Consider the following 13036-nt stretch of genomic DNA (forward strand, 5'->3'; position numbering starts at 1 on the left):
TTGTTATTGATCTATTCTCGGACCATTGTACCTCCTAGGACGAGGCCTAAGGCTCAATATATATATATATATATATATATATATATATTTGGCTTGCGTTCCCACAAACTCTCATTGATGAACTTCATCAATTTAACTAATGAATGTTTAATTACTTTTTTGTAATTAATAACATGACAATTTATAAACTAATAGTAAAATTTGTAGTATTCTTAATATCACTAATAAAAAAATGCATAACCTTTAATATATATATATATATATATATAATTTTATAAAAATTTGGGACTTTAACTATAGGAAATGTGGCCTTTTTTTTCTAAGGGGATTTTTTTTTTTTTTTTTTGGTGGGGCCTTAGGTCTTGGCCTAACTTGCCTAGGCCTTGGGCCAGCCCTGAGCTAACTATAGCTGAGTGTCAAGTTTTTTTGCGTTTGAGAGCTTTGATGTAAAAGGTTTTCTTGGGGTTTTGGTGCTAAAATAACAATATAACACTTTCACATCTTTGGTTTGAATGCTCTCAACATCTTGTCAGACTAATTCCCTCCCCGTGCATACGATATCTTAGAAATAATATTAGACCGGATTGTGTGATGGACTAAGTTTGAGAGTACATTGCACTCACTATCGAAGGACTATGATTACATAAATTATTTTTTGTTCCATTGCGAAACTCATTTCAATAATTAAAAATTCCCTTTTGAGGAAGATCAGTAGGCCACAGACTAATCCACCACATTCCTTTTAAGAAAGGCAGCCCATAACTATCAAGCATGATCATTTATCACTGTTTATTCATTAAAAAAAAAAACGAAGAAAACATTGTCACTGTTTGTTCCGCTGTCGCTTTAGCCAACCATCTGTTGAATTGTCAAACCTCAAAATAATAAAAGAAAATTAAAAATACAAAATCCAACACCAACTACAGCTCTGACCACACTGCAAAACATTCACATCCACATGAGCTGTGTAGCGTTGGTTGAGCCTTTGATTGAGGACTCAGAGACAGACAGAACAACAAGTGAGAGTGAGAGAGAGAGAGAGAGAGATTTTATCGTTTTATAGACTATGATTTTTTTTTGGGGGGTTGAATATTTATTTCAGGAAAAAAATTGCAGTAGAAGTAAAAATAAAGACAAGAAAAGCTAGTGTTGGGGCCATGGCGAGCCATATTGCACACCCACCTTTCCTTTTATACTTTTGCTCAAGTTTTCCTTCCTCTTTACTACTACTAATACTATTGTCAACACCTTTTTGGCTCCCAAGATCTCTTGAGTGCCCATTTTTCAAAAAGGGTCTGTTTTGGACCCTTTGGAGCCTATTCTCTGGTATGTCATGCTTACCCACCTACTCTTTTGTTTATGTTTGTGCTGTTTTCTTTCATTTCTGGAATTACAAATATAATTTGGGGACACCCAGTTGTTACTTGGGAGGGAATATGTGGGATCTGGAAGCTAATTGTAAGAGAATTACTAGGAATAATGCAGATTCTTTTGGAATCCAGTTGTTTGTTACTTTCTATGATTAGTTGGTTGTAATGTAGTTTCTTGTCTGATATACTATTGAATTTTTGGTGGGTATATAATCAATTGGTGAAAGCTGTCTTGCATATTATTATAAGATTATGATTCCTTCTCTTTGATTCCAATTTAGTTAAGTTTGAAATCTTGTGGAGTTGTTTCATATCATTTTTGTATTTGTTAATTTAGCTGTGATTGTTTTATAACTACTAACAAGATGTGGCAGCCGCAAACGTCCTGTTGATGATTGTCTGGTTGGTTGCTGAGTTGTGAGTAGTAGAGTAAAAGAAAAACTAAATGTTATAAATTATTAAACTTGATGTTGTTTTCTCAATGCTGATTTTGACTAGATCTACATTGGAATTACTTTCAGGAGTATGTTGAGTTAAACACAGATTCTTCATAGCAGGGATGGGTTCTGGACATTGGTTTAAGACGATAATCGGCTCAAAGAAAGGGAAGCGCGGCAGTTCAAAACAAGTAAAGGTATGGAGCCCTTCAATTGCAATAATACTGCTAAATGGGACTATTTGCCCAACAGGCCTCCAATGGACCAAAAACTAAATTGTTATCTTCTTACTAATTTGCAATCCCTTTAGCTGTCACATTGAATTCCTACTAATTATAGGCTTAGAATTGAATTAATGAGCTATTGTTGCTACATTATATATTGTTACTTGAAGACTGAAGAGGAGATTGAGTTTAGGAATAGGAAACCTAAATAGAGTTAGTCAAGGTTTTGGCTTAGAATTGAAATTAATGAGCTATTGTTGCTAAATTATATATCGTTACTTGAAGACTGAATAGGTGATTGAGTTCAGGAATAGGAAACCTAAATAGAGTTTGTCAAGGTTTGGGATTTATAATTTATGTTTTCAATGGGCTTATTGTTATATATCATGCTTGACATGGTAGAAGGTATAACTTTATGTAACATTGTCATGGTATAGGTGAAGAACATTTGATCAACTGGTACTTATCAAAAAAAAAAAAAATAGAACATTTGATCAAATGGTAGCTTTACCATGAACTACATGTGCTTATTATGCAGGACTGAAGTTGGTATAAAGTTGCTGATTCTCATATTTTCTGACACTTTGTTACAGGGATCCTCAGTTTCTGCAAAATCAACAAATCCCTTTAAATCGAAGAATCACTCATGGTTTGCCAATGGCGCTAACAGTAGAAATCATGGGTTACTTGGGATGCCAGTTGAGGATATCGCTGCTACAAAGATTCAGACTGCATTCCGAGCTTACATGGTGTGTTGAGTTACAAATTGTTTTTTTTTTAATATTGGTAAGTTATAGTTACACACACGCCCAAAAGTCACCCTCTGCCATTCTCATGGGAGTAAAAAAATACCACTAGAGCTCATTGGCCATGTCACGTTACAAAATTTACAAACAAGAGTCCTAAATTGAATGGTCTAAGATGAGTTTGTTTATTGCAGTGCCATCCATTATAAGTTTCTTCTTCTTTTTTTCTTTCTTTTTTTTGGTTTGGGACTAAGGCTTTGTTATTTTTATTGTTTTTGTTGTTGTTGTCCTTTTTACTAAAGATTTATTTGCATTTGTCATGAGGAATTGACAGTTGAAAATATACTAAAACATGCATGCTAACAAATTTGTACAATATTATGCAAAAAGGACTTCCATCTGATTATAATATCCATTTAACATCTTGCATTGACAAAAACAATTTTTTATTTGCTCATTGCTGAAGAGCAGTGAAAGATCCAAGTAAATGGAAAGCAATCATTCGAGGGTCTTAAATCTTTAGTAACTCTTTGGTTAGGCAGGCTTGGATTAATTTTGATCAATTTCTTTAGGAAAATTATAAACCAATAGAGTTCTTTGGTCAATGGACTAAACCAAATCTTTTCTGCTTCTTTTCTTTTTCTTTTCTTTTTTTTATTATTTTTTTTTTTTTTTTAAGTAAATGAAATTAATTGAAAAATATCAAAAAGGGGCACAACCTTAGTACACGGGAAGTATACATAGAGCCAAGCAAGAAAAATAAAATCTAAGATTCAGTTGATCAATGAAATCTACGAAAGTGGTCAAGACAAATGAGCTGGACCCTTGTCAGCTTCACCACTGATAGCTCACTGTCTTCAAAAGTGAATGCATTCCTTTCCCTCTAGGTCCACATCAAGTACAAAGGAGCAAACTTCCAAGTTTAGCCCTAATCATGTTTCCAAAGTGTCCATCCCAATAAGCCAATCATAGAACTTGGCGTAACCCAAGCCACCACATACTAACAGAGAACAAAAGACCATAATTCTCAAGGAATCTTGCAGTGAAGAAAAAATATGATCGACCGGCTCTCCATTAGATTTACACATGCAGCACCAATTAGTGATTATAATACTTCTATCATCTCAGATTATCCATCATTAGAGTCTTATCCATGGCAGTTGTCCACCCAAAGAAAGCCACTCGTGGTGGAATTTTACTTGCCATATACTTTGCCATGGAAAATTTCTCTCCTCCATCTTCAATGCCTTAATAATCTCACACTGAAACCCAGCTTTCTGAAAGAGACCAAACCATTTTGTCTTCACCCCGATGAGTGAGTTTAAGAATTAAATAAACAGTTATAAAAAGCAGAGAAGAAGGCCTACTTGATTTTTCTTTATAAAATAATTCACTCTAATTGACTAGGATATCTTTGGCCTTGTCACAAGATTTAAAATATAGGTCATGGAGGAGAGAATGCAAAAATTGGTGCGGACACGAGGTATAAGCCCCCAATTACACGCACGTATAGGAGGAAGAGCAAAAAGAAGACGGCCCAACCTGTGGCCTTATGGATGGAGCATACTAGTTGTGGTTGTCCTACATCAAAAATATTTTGAAAAGTAGGTAAAATGGTAGTCATATAATGACTTCCAAGGTACATGCCTGAACTGGATTATCAGTGTTATGGTATCTATTCAAGCAATTGAAAGATATAAATGTGTTTCTAGTAAGTTGGTAACTATTTTTGAGGTCATTATTAAGTCAGTAAACAGCAGTAAAGTTCTTTCTTTTAGGAAAATTTAAGGGCAGTGCATGTTATAACTGTCATATGCTTCCAACTAAGATTAGCTCGTTGGCATATCTTTGGGATGCATTAAAATAAGAACATATTTTCCCCAATTTTCTGGACATTCTCATAATTATCAATCAGTTTGCAGTATGACTGTCATGTGTTTACTTGGTGTATAGGCATTCCTGCAAGATGGAAGATATTGTATGGAAGTAAATTTCCCCTAGTTTCAGGAAGCCCTTAAGTTCATAGGTTTAGCAACTTTTTGGCCCATAAAGAAGGAACTTGCTCTCAACAGGAACTGTTTGCATTTGATTAGGCTCATTGAAAGTGTCCTTACTTCCTGTTATAAGAGGGAACAGTACTGATCCTGCTTTATAGTTTGATATTTTTGCCCTGTTAATTGTAGTTAGCGTAGGCTATATGAACCTTGAAAATTTTGCTTATTTATCTTCTATTTGCAGAGTGTGTATTTGATCTCTGCTGTATAATTGGTAACAGTTCTATTCTGCTAGGCCTTAGTTCTAAATAATATGGTTAGCAATTGGCCACCAATTTGTGACTGGGAAAATATGAACCTATGTTTCCCTTTGAGTGAATATCAGGTGGCTAGCTTATCAACTTCTTAATAAGTATGTATTAAAACTAGCAGAGGAGCAGTGTAACCTTTCATTGTGAATTTATTGATGTCATGTACAATCATTATCTTTGTTTTGCTGGTTCTTGTGATTCAATGATTTATTTTCACATCCTCTGTCTTGCAGGCTAGGAAAACTTTACGTCGTTTGAAAGGAGCAGTAAGACTACAAATCATAGCCCAAGGTTATTCTGTTAAGAAGCAAGCTACAACAACATTGATCCATCTTCACTCTTGGAGCTATATACAGACCCAGATTAGAGCTCGCAGACTTTGCATGGTAACAGAAGGTCGGCTTAGACAGAAGAAACTTGAGAATCAACTGAAACTTGAGGCAAAACTTCATGGCCTAGAGGTTAGACCACTTTCTCCCCATCCATGGGGAATTGCATGACTTGGAACTTCTTAATAATAGTGACAATAATCTTTAGACTAAATGGCATCTCTTTCCCATGGAAGCTTATGAGAAGTGATGTTTGGGCTCCTTGCTCTGTCAGTTTCTGAAAGTAATATTGCAAAATTGTTAGATGGGGTTGCATCCAGGGAATTTCTCCCTTTAAAACTTTCCTTACCTCAGGATAGCAATTCTTTGTACCTCAGGATAGCAATTCTGAGATTCTTGATTCATCCCTTATGTCATTGGTGCTTCCTCTAAAAAAAAGAAAGGGTTAAATTAATATAAAAAAGATAAGATAAGATTAAAGTGTGATTCATTCTTTAGCAAAGTCTGTCATTTGCTGACAATTTTAAATCAAACCCTGGGGCCTATCATTTCTTTTTCCATTTTTTATTTATTTGAAGATCAGAAACTTGAGTACATCTTTTTTACTGATTACTGCCAGGGCCAGTGTCCTTCAATTAAAATGTTTCATACATGGGCCTTTTTTAACCCAATTACCCCATTTTATCTTCACCGTCTGAGTAGTAGTTCAAATGGATAATAGGTGGAATGGTGTGGTGGCTCTGAAACGATGGAGGAAACTCTTGCAAGGATACATCAGAGAGAAGATGCAGCAGTTAAGCGGGAGCGAACCATGGCATATGCCTTTTCTCATCAGGTATGTTCTCCAAAATGAAAATGTGTGATTCTCATTATTTTGGCTCACTGGATCCAATTGAAATGGACACTATACCATGATTTGCAGTGGAGGGCCAATGCTAGTCAGATCCATGGGCTGGGTAATTATGAACTTAATAAGACTAATTGGGGTTGGAGCTGGTTGGAACGCTGGATTGCTGCCCGCCCATGGGAAAGCCGTGTCCCTGCTAAGTCTATTAGCCCAAAGAAACCCCAGAGTAGGCAGTCTAGCAAGGTTGGTAGGAATGTAATTCCACTGACACCTAAAACATCTGTTTCGGTCAAACTTCCTTTAACCAATGGAAAGGGAACCACAAAGGCCCGGAGATTGTCTTACCCTGCTGGTGGAAAACCACCTGCACAAGAAGAGAGCAACAAAGCTGAAGAGGCAAACAGTAAGAAAGAACAGTTGGTTTCCTAGCATCAAGCTGATAATGGAAATAGAAATTGTCTATTGGATTTTCAAATACTTGAAATGTGGAAATGCGATGGAAAATCCATTTGTTGATTATGTGTCATATTCGATGTTGTGCATCAGGGAGTGAATGGACTACTACGCTTTGGCCAGTGGTAAAGAATAATTGGAAAGACCTGTATATGGGACTGACCTAGTTATCATTTCTTGTTTCTTATTATTTCTTTTCCCCTATATTGTATAGACTAAAAGAAAGACAATCTTATTTATAATGTAGATATATATATATATATATATATATATATATATATATATATATGTTGTTGATGATTTCGTAGAATTTGAAAGCTGTTGTTCTATTGTTTGCACTCTTTATGTTTCTGCCATTATGCTGAGATGGCTTTTGCAGCTGCAAGTCTTAAGATAAATGAACATGGTAATATCCCTTTTCCCAAATTGATAGCACAGGAATGTGTATGAAAAGAATTTATCAAAAAGGGTGTGTTTGAAAATGACCCATTTGGGTTTATGTAATTTGCCCTACTTAAAGCTCAAGTCTGGTGTTGAGTAATGCTAGTACCACCAAAATTGGAACAATTTTGTGCCATAACTCGTCGCAAAACGGGCGGGCGGGCCGGATCAATCTGGTTGTGGGTTAAGTCGGGTCGTGAGTCGGGTCGAGTTGACCCGTATTTTTCAAACAATTTTTTTTTTTTTTTTTTGAAATAGATGCAATCTGTCAATTGTTTATGAGTTCCTTAACTATGATTAGATTCTCACTGGTGATATTGTTACCAATTACCACTAAACACTTGATACCCAAATTTGGTGCAACTCTTGTTCCAGCTTTCTAAAAACTAATCTTGGTATAATCTTCGATCTATTTAAAGTAGGAAGAGAAAATGAAGGTGACAAGTATAAAATGACAAACTATAATGGAGTACATAACATATTAAGTAAAGTAGAATAAGTAAATATTTTATAAAAATTACACCTCAATCTCAATTTACTCAACGTTGGTAGACGTGGCAAAACGGGCGGGACAGGTCGGGTTCAGGTCGGGTCAATTGGGTTGCGGGTTAAAACGGGTCATGGGTCAAAACTGGTCATTTTTAAACGGGTCAAACGGGTTGCGGGTCAAATAGGTCGGGTCAAACGGGTCTGACCCGTTTTGTCATGTCTACTCGTTACGTGGCGAGTTGTAATTGGTGAAGGTGTGTTAGTGGGCTGTGTGAGGACACACATACACCAATCACAACTCGTCATATGGCGAGTTATAGCACAAAATTGTGTCATTTTCAGTGGTAGGTGTTGCATACCCTAAACCAGATGGTATTTGGTAGCACTGAGATCCAGAGCAGCGAAAGATAGGTCATGGTCAAATATCCTTTAGTATTATTTTGGTCCTCTGCAGCTCTGAAGCCAACTCTATGGGATCATAGACACTACTCTATGACTGTCTGTCCATTACACTCTTCAAAGTACAAACCCCAAAACTCAAAAGAAAAGGAAAAAGTTCTTGACCAGTTATAATTATGTACTCGGGAAATGGAAAATACAGTTGGATTGGTGGTTCTTATTATAAGCTTGCTCCAATGGCTTTCATGGGATTAATAATTGTACCTATTGGCTACTGTCACTTCTTTTACAGGACTATTCTATTGGCCCTCACCCACCAATGCCCAACTAAGTTTCCTGTTCCAACTTTCCAATAGCACTACAAGTCTAGAATATCCTAAAGAGTAATGACACTACAAAATGAAGTAACGGACTGGTCAGCAACTAAAAAGGTAACTCACCACTATTGCCCATCAAAACAAGTAAATAACCACTTTCTCAATTTGCTTCCTTGATTTATCAAGGGCTTCTATTATTGAAGTTTACATATTGGGATTGAGATAGCTATTGCACCCTGCAATACATATTCAATGATTCAGATTAAGAGTGAAAATATTATGTGTTGATATCAACCATTGGATTAAGAAAGTTAAAAGGTTTAGAGGGTTCAAATTTTTGAAAAAGTTAAAGTGATGTGAGAGGAATTGTACTGTGCAAAAGCCACCGAATCACTAAAAAGCTATCCCCACCGGAGAAGGATAATTATATTTATAGAAAGGAAAATGTTAAACAATATCTTTAGGGCATTGATTTAGGAATCATTTTTAGAAATCATTTTTAGAAACATTTTATTAAGGGAATAATAAAATAATAAATGTTGTTGACAATTTTTTATATTTCTCATAAAAGTGATGTCAAAATTTTTCTATTATGCTTTATTAACAACTGCCTTAAATACACCAGTTAATATTAACCTTGTCACACACAGATTTTTCTTTCTTTGAAAACAATTATTTGAGGGCGAAGGTTCTGTTCATTGCATCTTTACATGACATGACGTGTCGTGTCCAGTGGACTTTAATGGCTTAATAATACATCAATGTTATCATCTTCTCACCATACATGCTGACATGTTTGTCTGTGCGAGTAGTACTTGCTTGTGGTTGAGCATGTGTGAGATTACGGTGATTACCATTCCATTGATATGATTAGGACATTTATTGTTGTTCCACAATCTGATAACGTCGTTTGAACTTCACAGGTGTGAAGATGTAAAGTACTAACTATTCGTCAATCAAATAAAATCAAGAAACATGAACCATTCAATTAAAAACTAGCATACTTAGCAAAACTTAACTACAATTATTTAATGGTTATAAGTTCTAGTATCAAATAAAAAGTTATAACTATCCTATGAAAAAATTGTGATTGATTTTCTATCACTATCATATAAATCATCACTCATAGTCTATCATGTGAACAGTTACAACAAAAATTATGACTTTTTATGTGGTCTTAGAATTTTTTGTAATTAAATTTAAACATGTAATTACATTGATCAATAAATTTATAATTAAATTTAATTATCTGCGAAACAAGATAATAATGTTCGTGTTAGTATATGTAACTAAGTTTCGATGTTCTTTATTTTATTTTGTCAGTTCTTCACTGAAAAACTAACCAATTCTAGACAGAAAGAAGAAATATGTTCCATGAAAGCTACCACCGGCTTCTTATTTAGAAGCATTTTTCTCAGCAAAAAAAAAAAAAAAAAAAAAAAGAAGAAGAAGAAGCATTTTCAACATGCAAATATCAACAGTGCCATGGAAATCAAAATCCCAATTCTGTCATGTGTTTCTGACTCTGATTTTTCTTTCGTTACATTGATGGGACTCTCAAAATCAATTCAAAACACATACCTTTTTAACAGAGAGAAATTCAACATGCAAATTTAGTAGTTGTTATGGAAAAGCAGTTTGACAATGACTAAAGGAGCACCAACACCAATCCCAAAAAATCATACATCTGAGCATAGCCGGAAACTAGTAACCAAATCTCCTATCCCACTCATACATTCTGAACTCATACTTTGAAGAAGACTTGAGACTCCCTGAAACCAATATAGGAGAAAATGAACGAAATATAACAACTGCTAAGAAACTAAAAATTAGTTGTGTGTAGAGGGAGAGTACCTGGTGGAATGAATATTTTGATAATGCTAGATCAATAGTGACAAGGAGAGCAAGTAGAGGATGACCTCTCAGATGTTGCATTGTACTCTTGCTCTTCAATCTGAAATCTTGGTGAAGTTTGTGAGCTTAGTGCTGACCTATTATGGTGAACAGAATTAATGGAAATTGGTGGGATTGGTGGGTTGGTCCATGCAGAAACTGAAGGCAAATTATTGGACTGAAGGGGTCCCCGGTGAGATAACAACTGGTTTTGTAATGCAGATTGTTGTGGTGGCAAGGAATTAAAGACACAATCTTCCCCTCCTCCATGACAACTTGTGTCAGAATTCCAAGACATCATTGTTCTTTGAAACCAACCAATCTCTATGTCAGTGGCACTGAGATCTGACAAACCAGCTGAGGCAGAATTGGCAGCTTGTTCAGTGAAATTAATTGGACTAACATGGCTGGGATCATTATCAAGAACTGGGTCTTGAAAGGATTGAAGTGAGAGGCAAAGATCTTGTGTGTGGATGATAGTTCTTGAATTTAGTTCAGGTGGGAAATGGTCATGAAATTGAGTTGAAGGTGATGGTTTGTATACATTAGCATTTGCAGCCTCTGAGATAAAGCTCAAACTGTTAATGGAGTTCTCATTGGAATGCTGCTGATTTTGATAACCAAACCCAGAATTCAAACCCATGATTGTTTCTGACTCACTGTGATGCTGCTGGAGATTTAAACAAGCTTGTTCAGCAGAGTTCATGGCACTAGTAGAATTTTGATTTGGAAGTGATGATGAGTTAGCTGTTGCAAGTGCTTCAATAGCTGCTTTTGCCTTCTCCATTAGCCAATCAATGGCTTTACTGGGTCGGTCAAAGCCAAGCCTATCTTGGACATCATAGAATTGTATAGCAGTATGAGCAGCAAGTCTGAGTCTCCTATCTCTTGGACCTTTTGAAGTACTTACCTTGCTGTGACGGTCTTTCCTTCCTATAGCTTGTGCAATGTGGCCTCCATTAACTTCTACAACCTCTCCTCCTTTAGTGCTCTTTGACCTCTCCTTCAGTGCTCTTGCTCGGTGGGTATAACGTGTTCTTCCATGTGGTGCTCTATTGGGTTGTGATTGTTGTTGTACATGCTGATCATAATGGCCTTGCATCCTTTGCTGTGCTTGTCCTTGTTCTTCTTCATCATCTTCTTCACCTTCTTCTTCTTCTATTTCTTGCTCATCTTCTTTTGGTTGAAGATCTTCTTTTTCCTCTTCCTCATCCTTCACTCCTCTTGTTTGTAGTAGGTGAGTCCACAGAGGATCCAGGCTTAGACAATTTTTGCTCTTCTCTTCCAGATTTTGTATCTTTTTCCTCCTCTTTTTTATGACCTTGCGGGTTTGTCTACTTATTCTGCCTTGATATTTAACAGCTCCAAGACTCACTTAGGATTCAGCAAAAAAAAAAAGAAAAGACTCACTTAGGACAACTAATTAGGGCTGAGACAATGTAACCATATGAATTAATAACCCAATGAACTCCATGTTACTACACAGAGAACGTAGTAGTGCAAATATTCTATGGGCAGTGTTTCTTTCACACTATTTTTTACACAATTTTATAAAATGTTAAATGTACTATAATGTTATTATATAAAAATATAAAATATACAAATAGATGTTTTAATAAATGTGATAGGTGTGCTTAAACTTCCTTATAAATGAAAGTTTTGAATTGTTGTTTTGTGATTGGTAACATATCACATCATTGATTACCCAAAAAAAAAAAAAAACACATAACACATCATTTTGTAAGTTTTATGTAGCAAAATTTATAATATCCTTAACATCATTCTATTATTTAAAGCTTTATTAAAATGGGGAGGGAGCCTTTTATAACAAAAAATCTAATACTACAACATTATGTGACACAACTTTGCCACATATGTGGCAATCTGTGTAATGAAGGGAAAAATAGTTAGTTTATGTGAAAGTAATAAATAGTCAGTCACAAATTATATGGTTAGAATAATAAAACAATAAGTGTGCATTTGGATTAGGATTAAAAATTAAAATTATTTCACTACTTTTTTTTTATTCATGGTCATAATGTACTATTTCAACTAACTTTTACATTTATCTACAGTACTTTTAGCAATAATTTTTTAATTTTAGTAAAATAACCGATATCCAAACACACTTCAAATGTTGTTGACAGTTTTTAAATTATTTATGAAAGTATTGTCAAAACTTTTCTATTATAATTTATTAATAATTACCCAAATGATATCCGTTAACATAACCTGTAAGTCTAGGCATTGAACTGCCCCCTCACAAACACGTGTACAAATTGATCATGTGTCTCTATCTTGTCATATACATTGTAAGCTTTCCCTTGTATTATTAGTAGGTGTTGTAGGAGCTACAGTGCATTGATTCAGCAAGATCCTCTGTGATGAGCTAAGTGCAGCACTGCATTCTCATCAGTTACTGTTGCTTCTGTTCTTATTACTTCTTTCTTCCAAAATAGGAAATGGCGACAGCCAACTCAATTACTAGCTCATTCGATGCTATGATTAACTTTCTAGTACTGCTGCAGACTTATTTGGGTTTGACAAAGCTGTTTTTACAAAGTGTGTGACGTTTGATGCAAAGATTCCTCATACGAAAGGTGACCTGTATCATGTCATATCATATTGGTTTCTTTGGATTTTTCTTGGGAGGAGCTCCTTTTCCTAGCTTGCTCATCATGTCAGCTCCTCGCCCTCCCCAACAAAGTAACATATTCACGTTACTTTTAATATCACACTTATTTTGTTATAACTTTTTAAAAAAAAAAAAATTTGGAGTCCACTAC

General features: G+C 35.3%; 2 protein-coding genes across 4 annotated transcripts; one reads left to right on the forward strand and one right to left on the reverse strand.

The window, feature by feature from the left end:
- The first annotated feature begins 965 nt into the window (after nt 1–965).
- On the forward strand, nt 966–7021 carry LOC126726129 (protein IQ-DOMAIN 9). Of its 3 annotated transcripts, none has more exons than XM_050431251.1 (6): nt 966–1326; nt 1892–2004; nt 2625–2780; nt 5316–5543; nt 6133–6246; nt 6334–7021. In XM_050431251.1, the coding sequence occupies exons 2-6, from the start codon at nt 1930–1932 to the stop codon at nt 6685–6687; spliced, it is 927 nt and encodes a 308-aa protein (XP_050287208.1). In that variant the 5' UTR covers nt 966–1326; nt 1892–1929; the 3' UTR covers nt 6688–7021. The 3 variants fall into 3 exon arrangements, with proteins under 3 accessions (XP_050287208.1, XP_050287209.1, XP_050287211.1); XM_050431252.1 differs by lacking the exon at nt 966–1326 and adding an exon at nt 1435–1458; XM_050431254.1 differs by lacking the exon at nt 966–1326 and adding an exon at nt 1764–1787.
- Nucleotides 7022–9845: 2824 nt separating this feature from the next.
- Nucleotides 9846–11724, reverse strand: LOC126726130 (transcription factor TCP4-like). Its single transcript, XM_050431255.1, has 2 exons — nt 10212–11724; nt 9846–10129 (listed from the first exon to the last, which is right to left on the reverse strand). The coding sequence occupies exon 1, from the start codon at nt 11350–11352 to the stop codon at nt 10243–10245; it is 1110 nt and encodes a 369-aa protein (XP_050287212.1). The 5' UTR covers nt 11353–11724; the 3' UTR covers nt 9846–10129; nt 10212–10242.
- Between the last annotated feature and the right edge of the window lie 1312 nt (nt 11725–13036).

This window comes from Quercus robur, chromosome 5 (assembly GCF_932294415.1).
Source record: "Quercus robur chromosome 5, dhQueRobu3.1, whole genome shotgun sequence".
In the NCBI taxonomy this organism is placed as follows: Eukaryota; Viridiplantae; Streptophyta; class Magnoliopsida; order Fagales; family Fagaceae; genus Quercus; species Quercus robur.

What these genes read in the sequence shown, in the direction of transcription:
- LOC126726129 (XM_050431251.1), top strand. Translation starts at nt 1,930, where the DNA reads ATGGGTTCTGGACATTGGTTTAAGACGATAATCGGCTCAAAGAAAGGG. An exon ending in GCAGTTCAAAACAAGTAAAG is followed by an intron (nt 2,005 to 2,624) that starts GTATGGAGCCCT and finishes ACTTTGTTACAG; the next exon opens with GGATCCTCAGTTTCTGCAAA. An exon ending in CATATGCCTTTTCTCATCAG is followed by an intron (nt 6,247 to 6,333) that starts GTATGTTCTCCA and finishes CATGATTTGCAG; the next exon opens with TGGAGGGCCAATGCTAGTCA.
- LOC126726130 (XM_050431255.1), bottom strand. Translation starts at nt 11,352, where the DNA reads ATGCAAGGCCATTATGATCAGCATGTACAACAACAATCACAACCCAAT.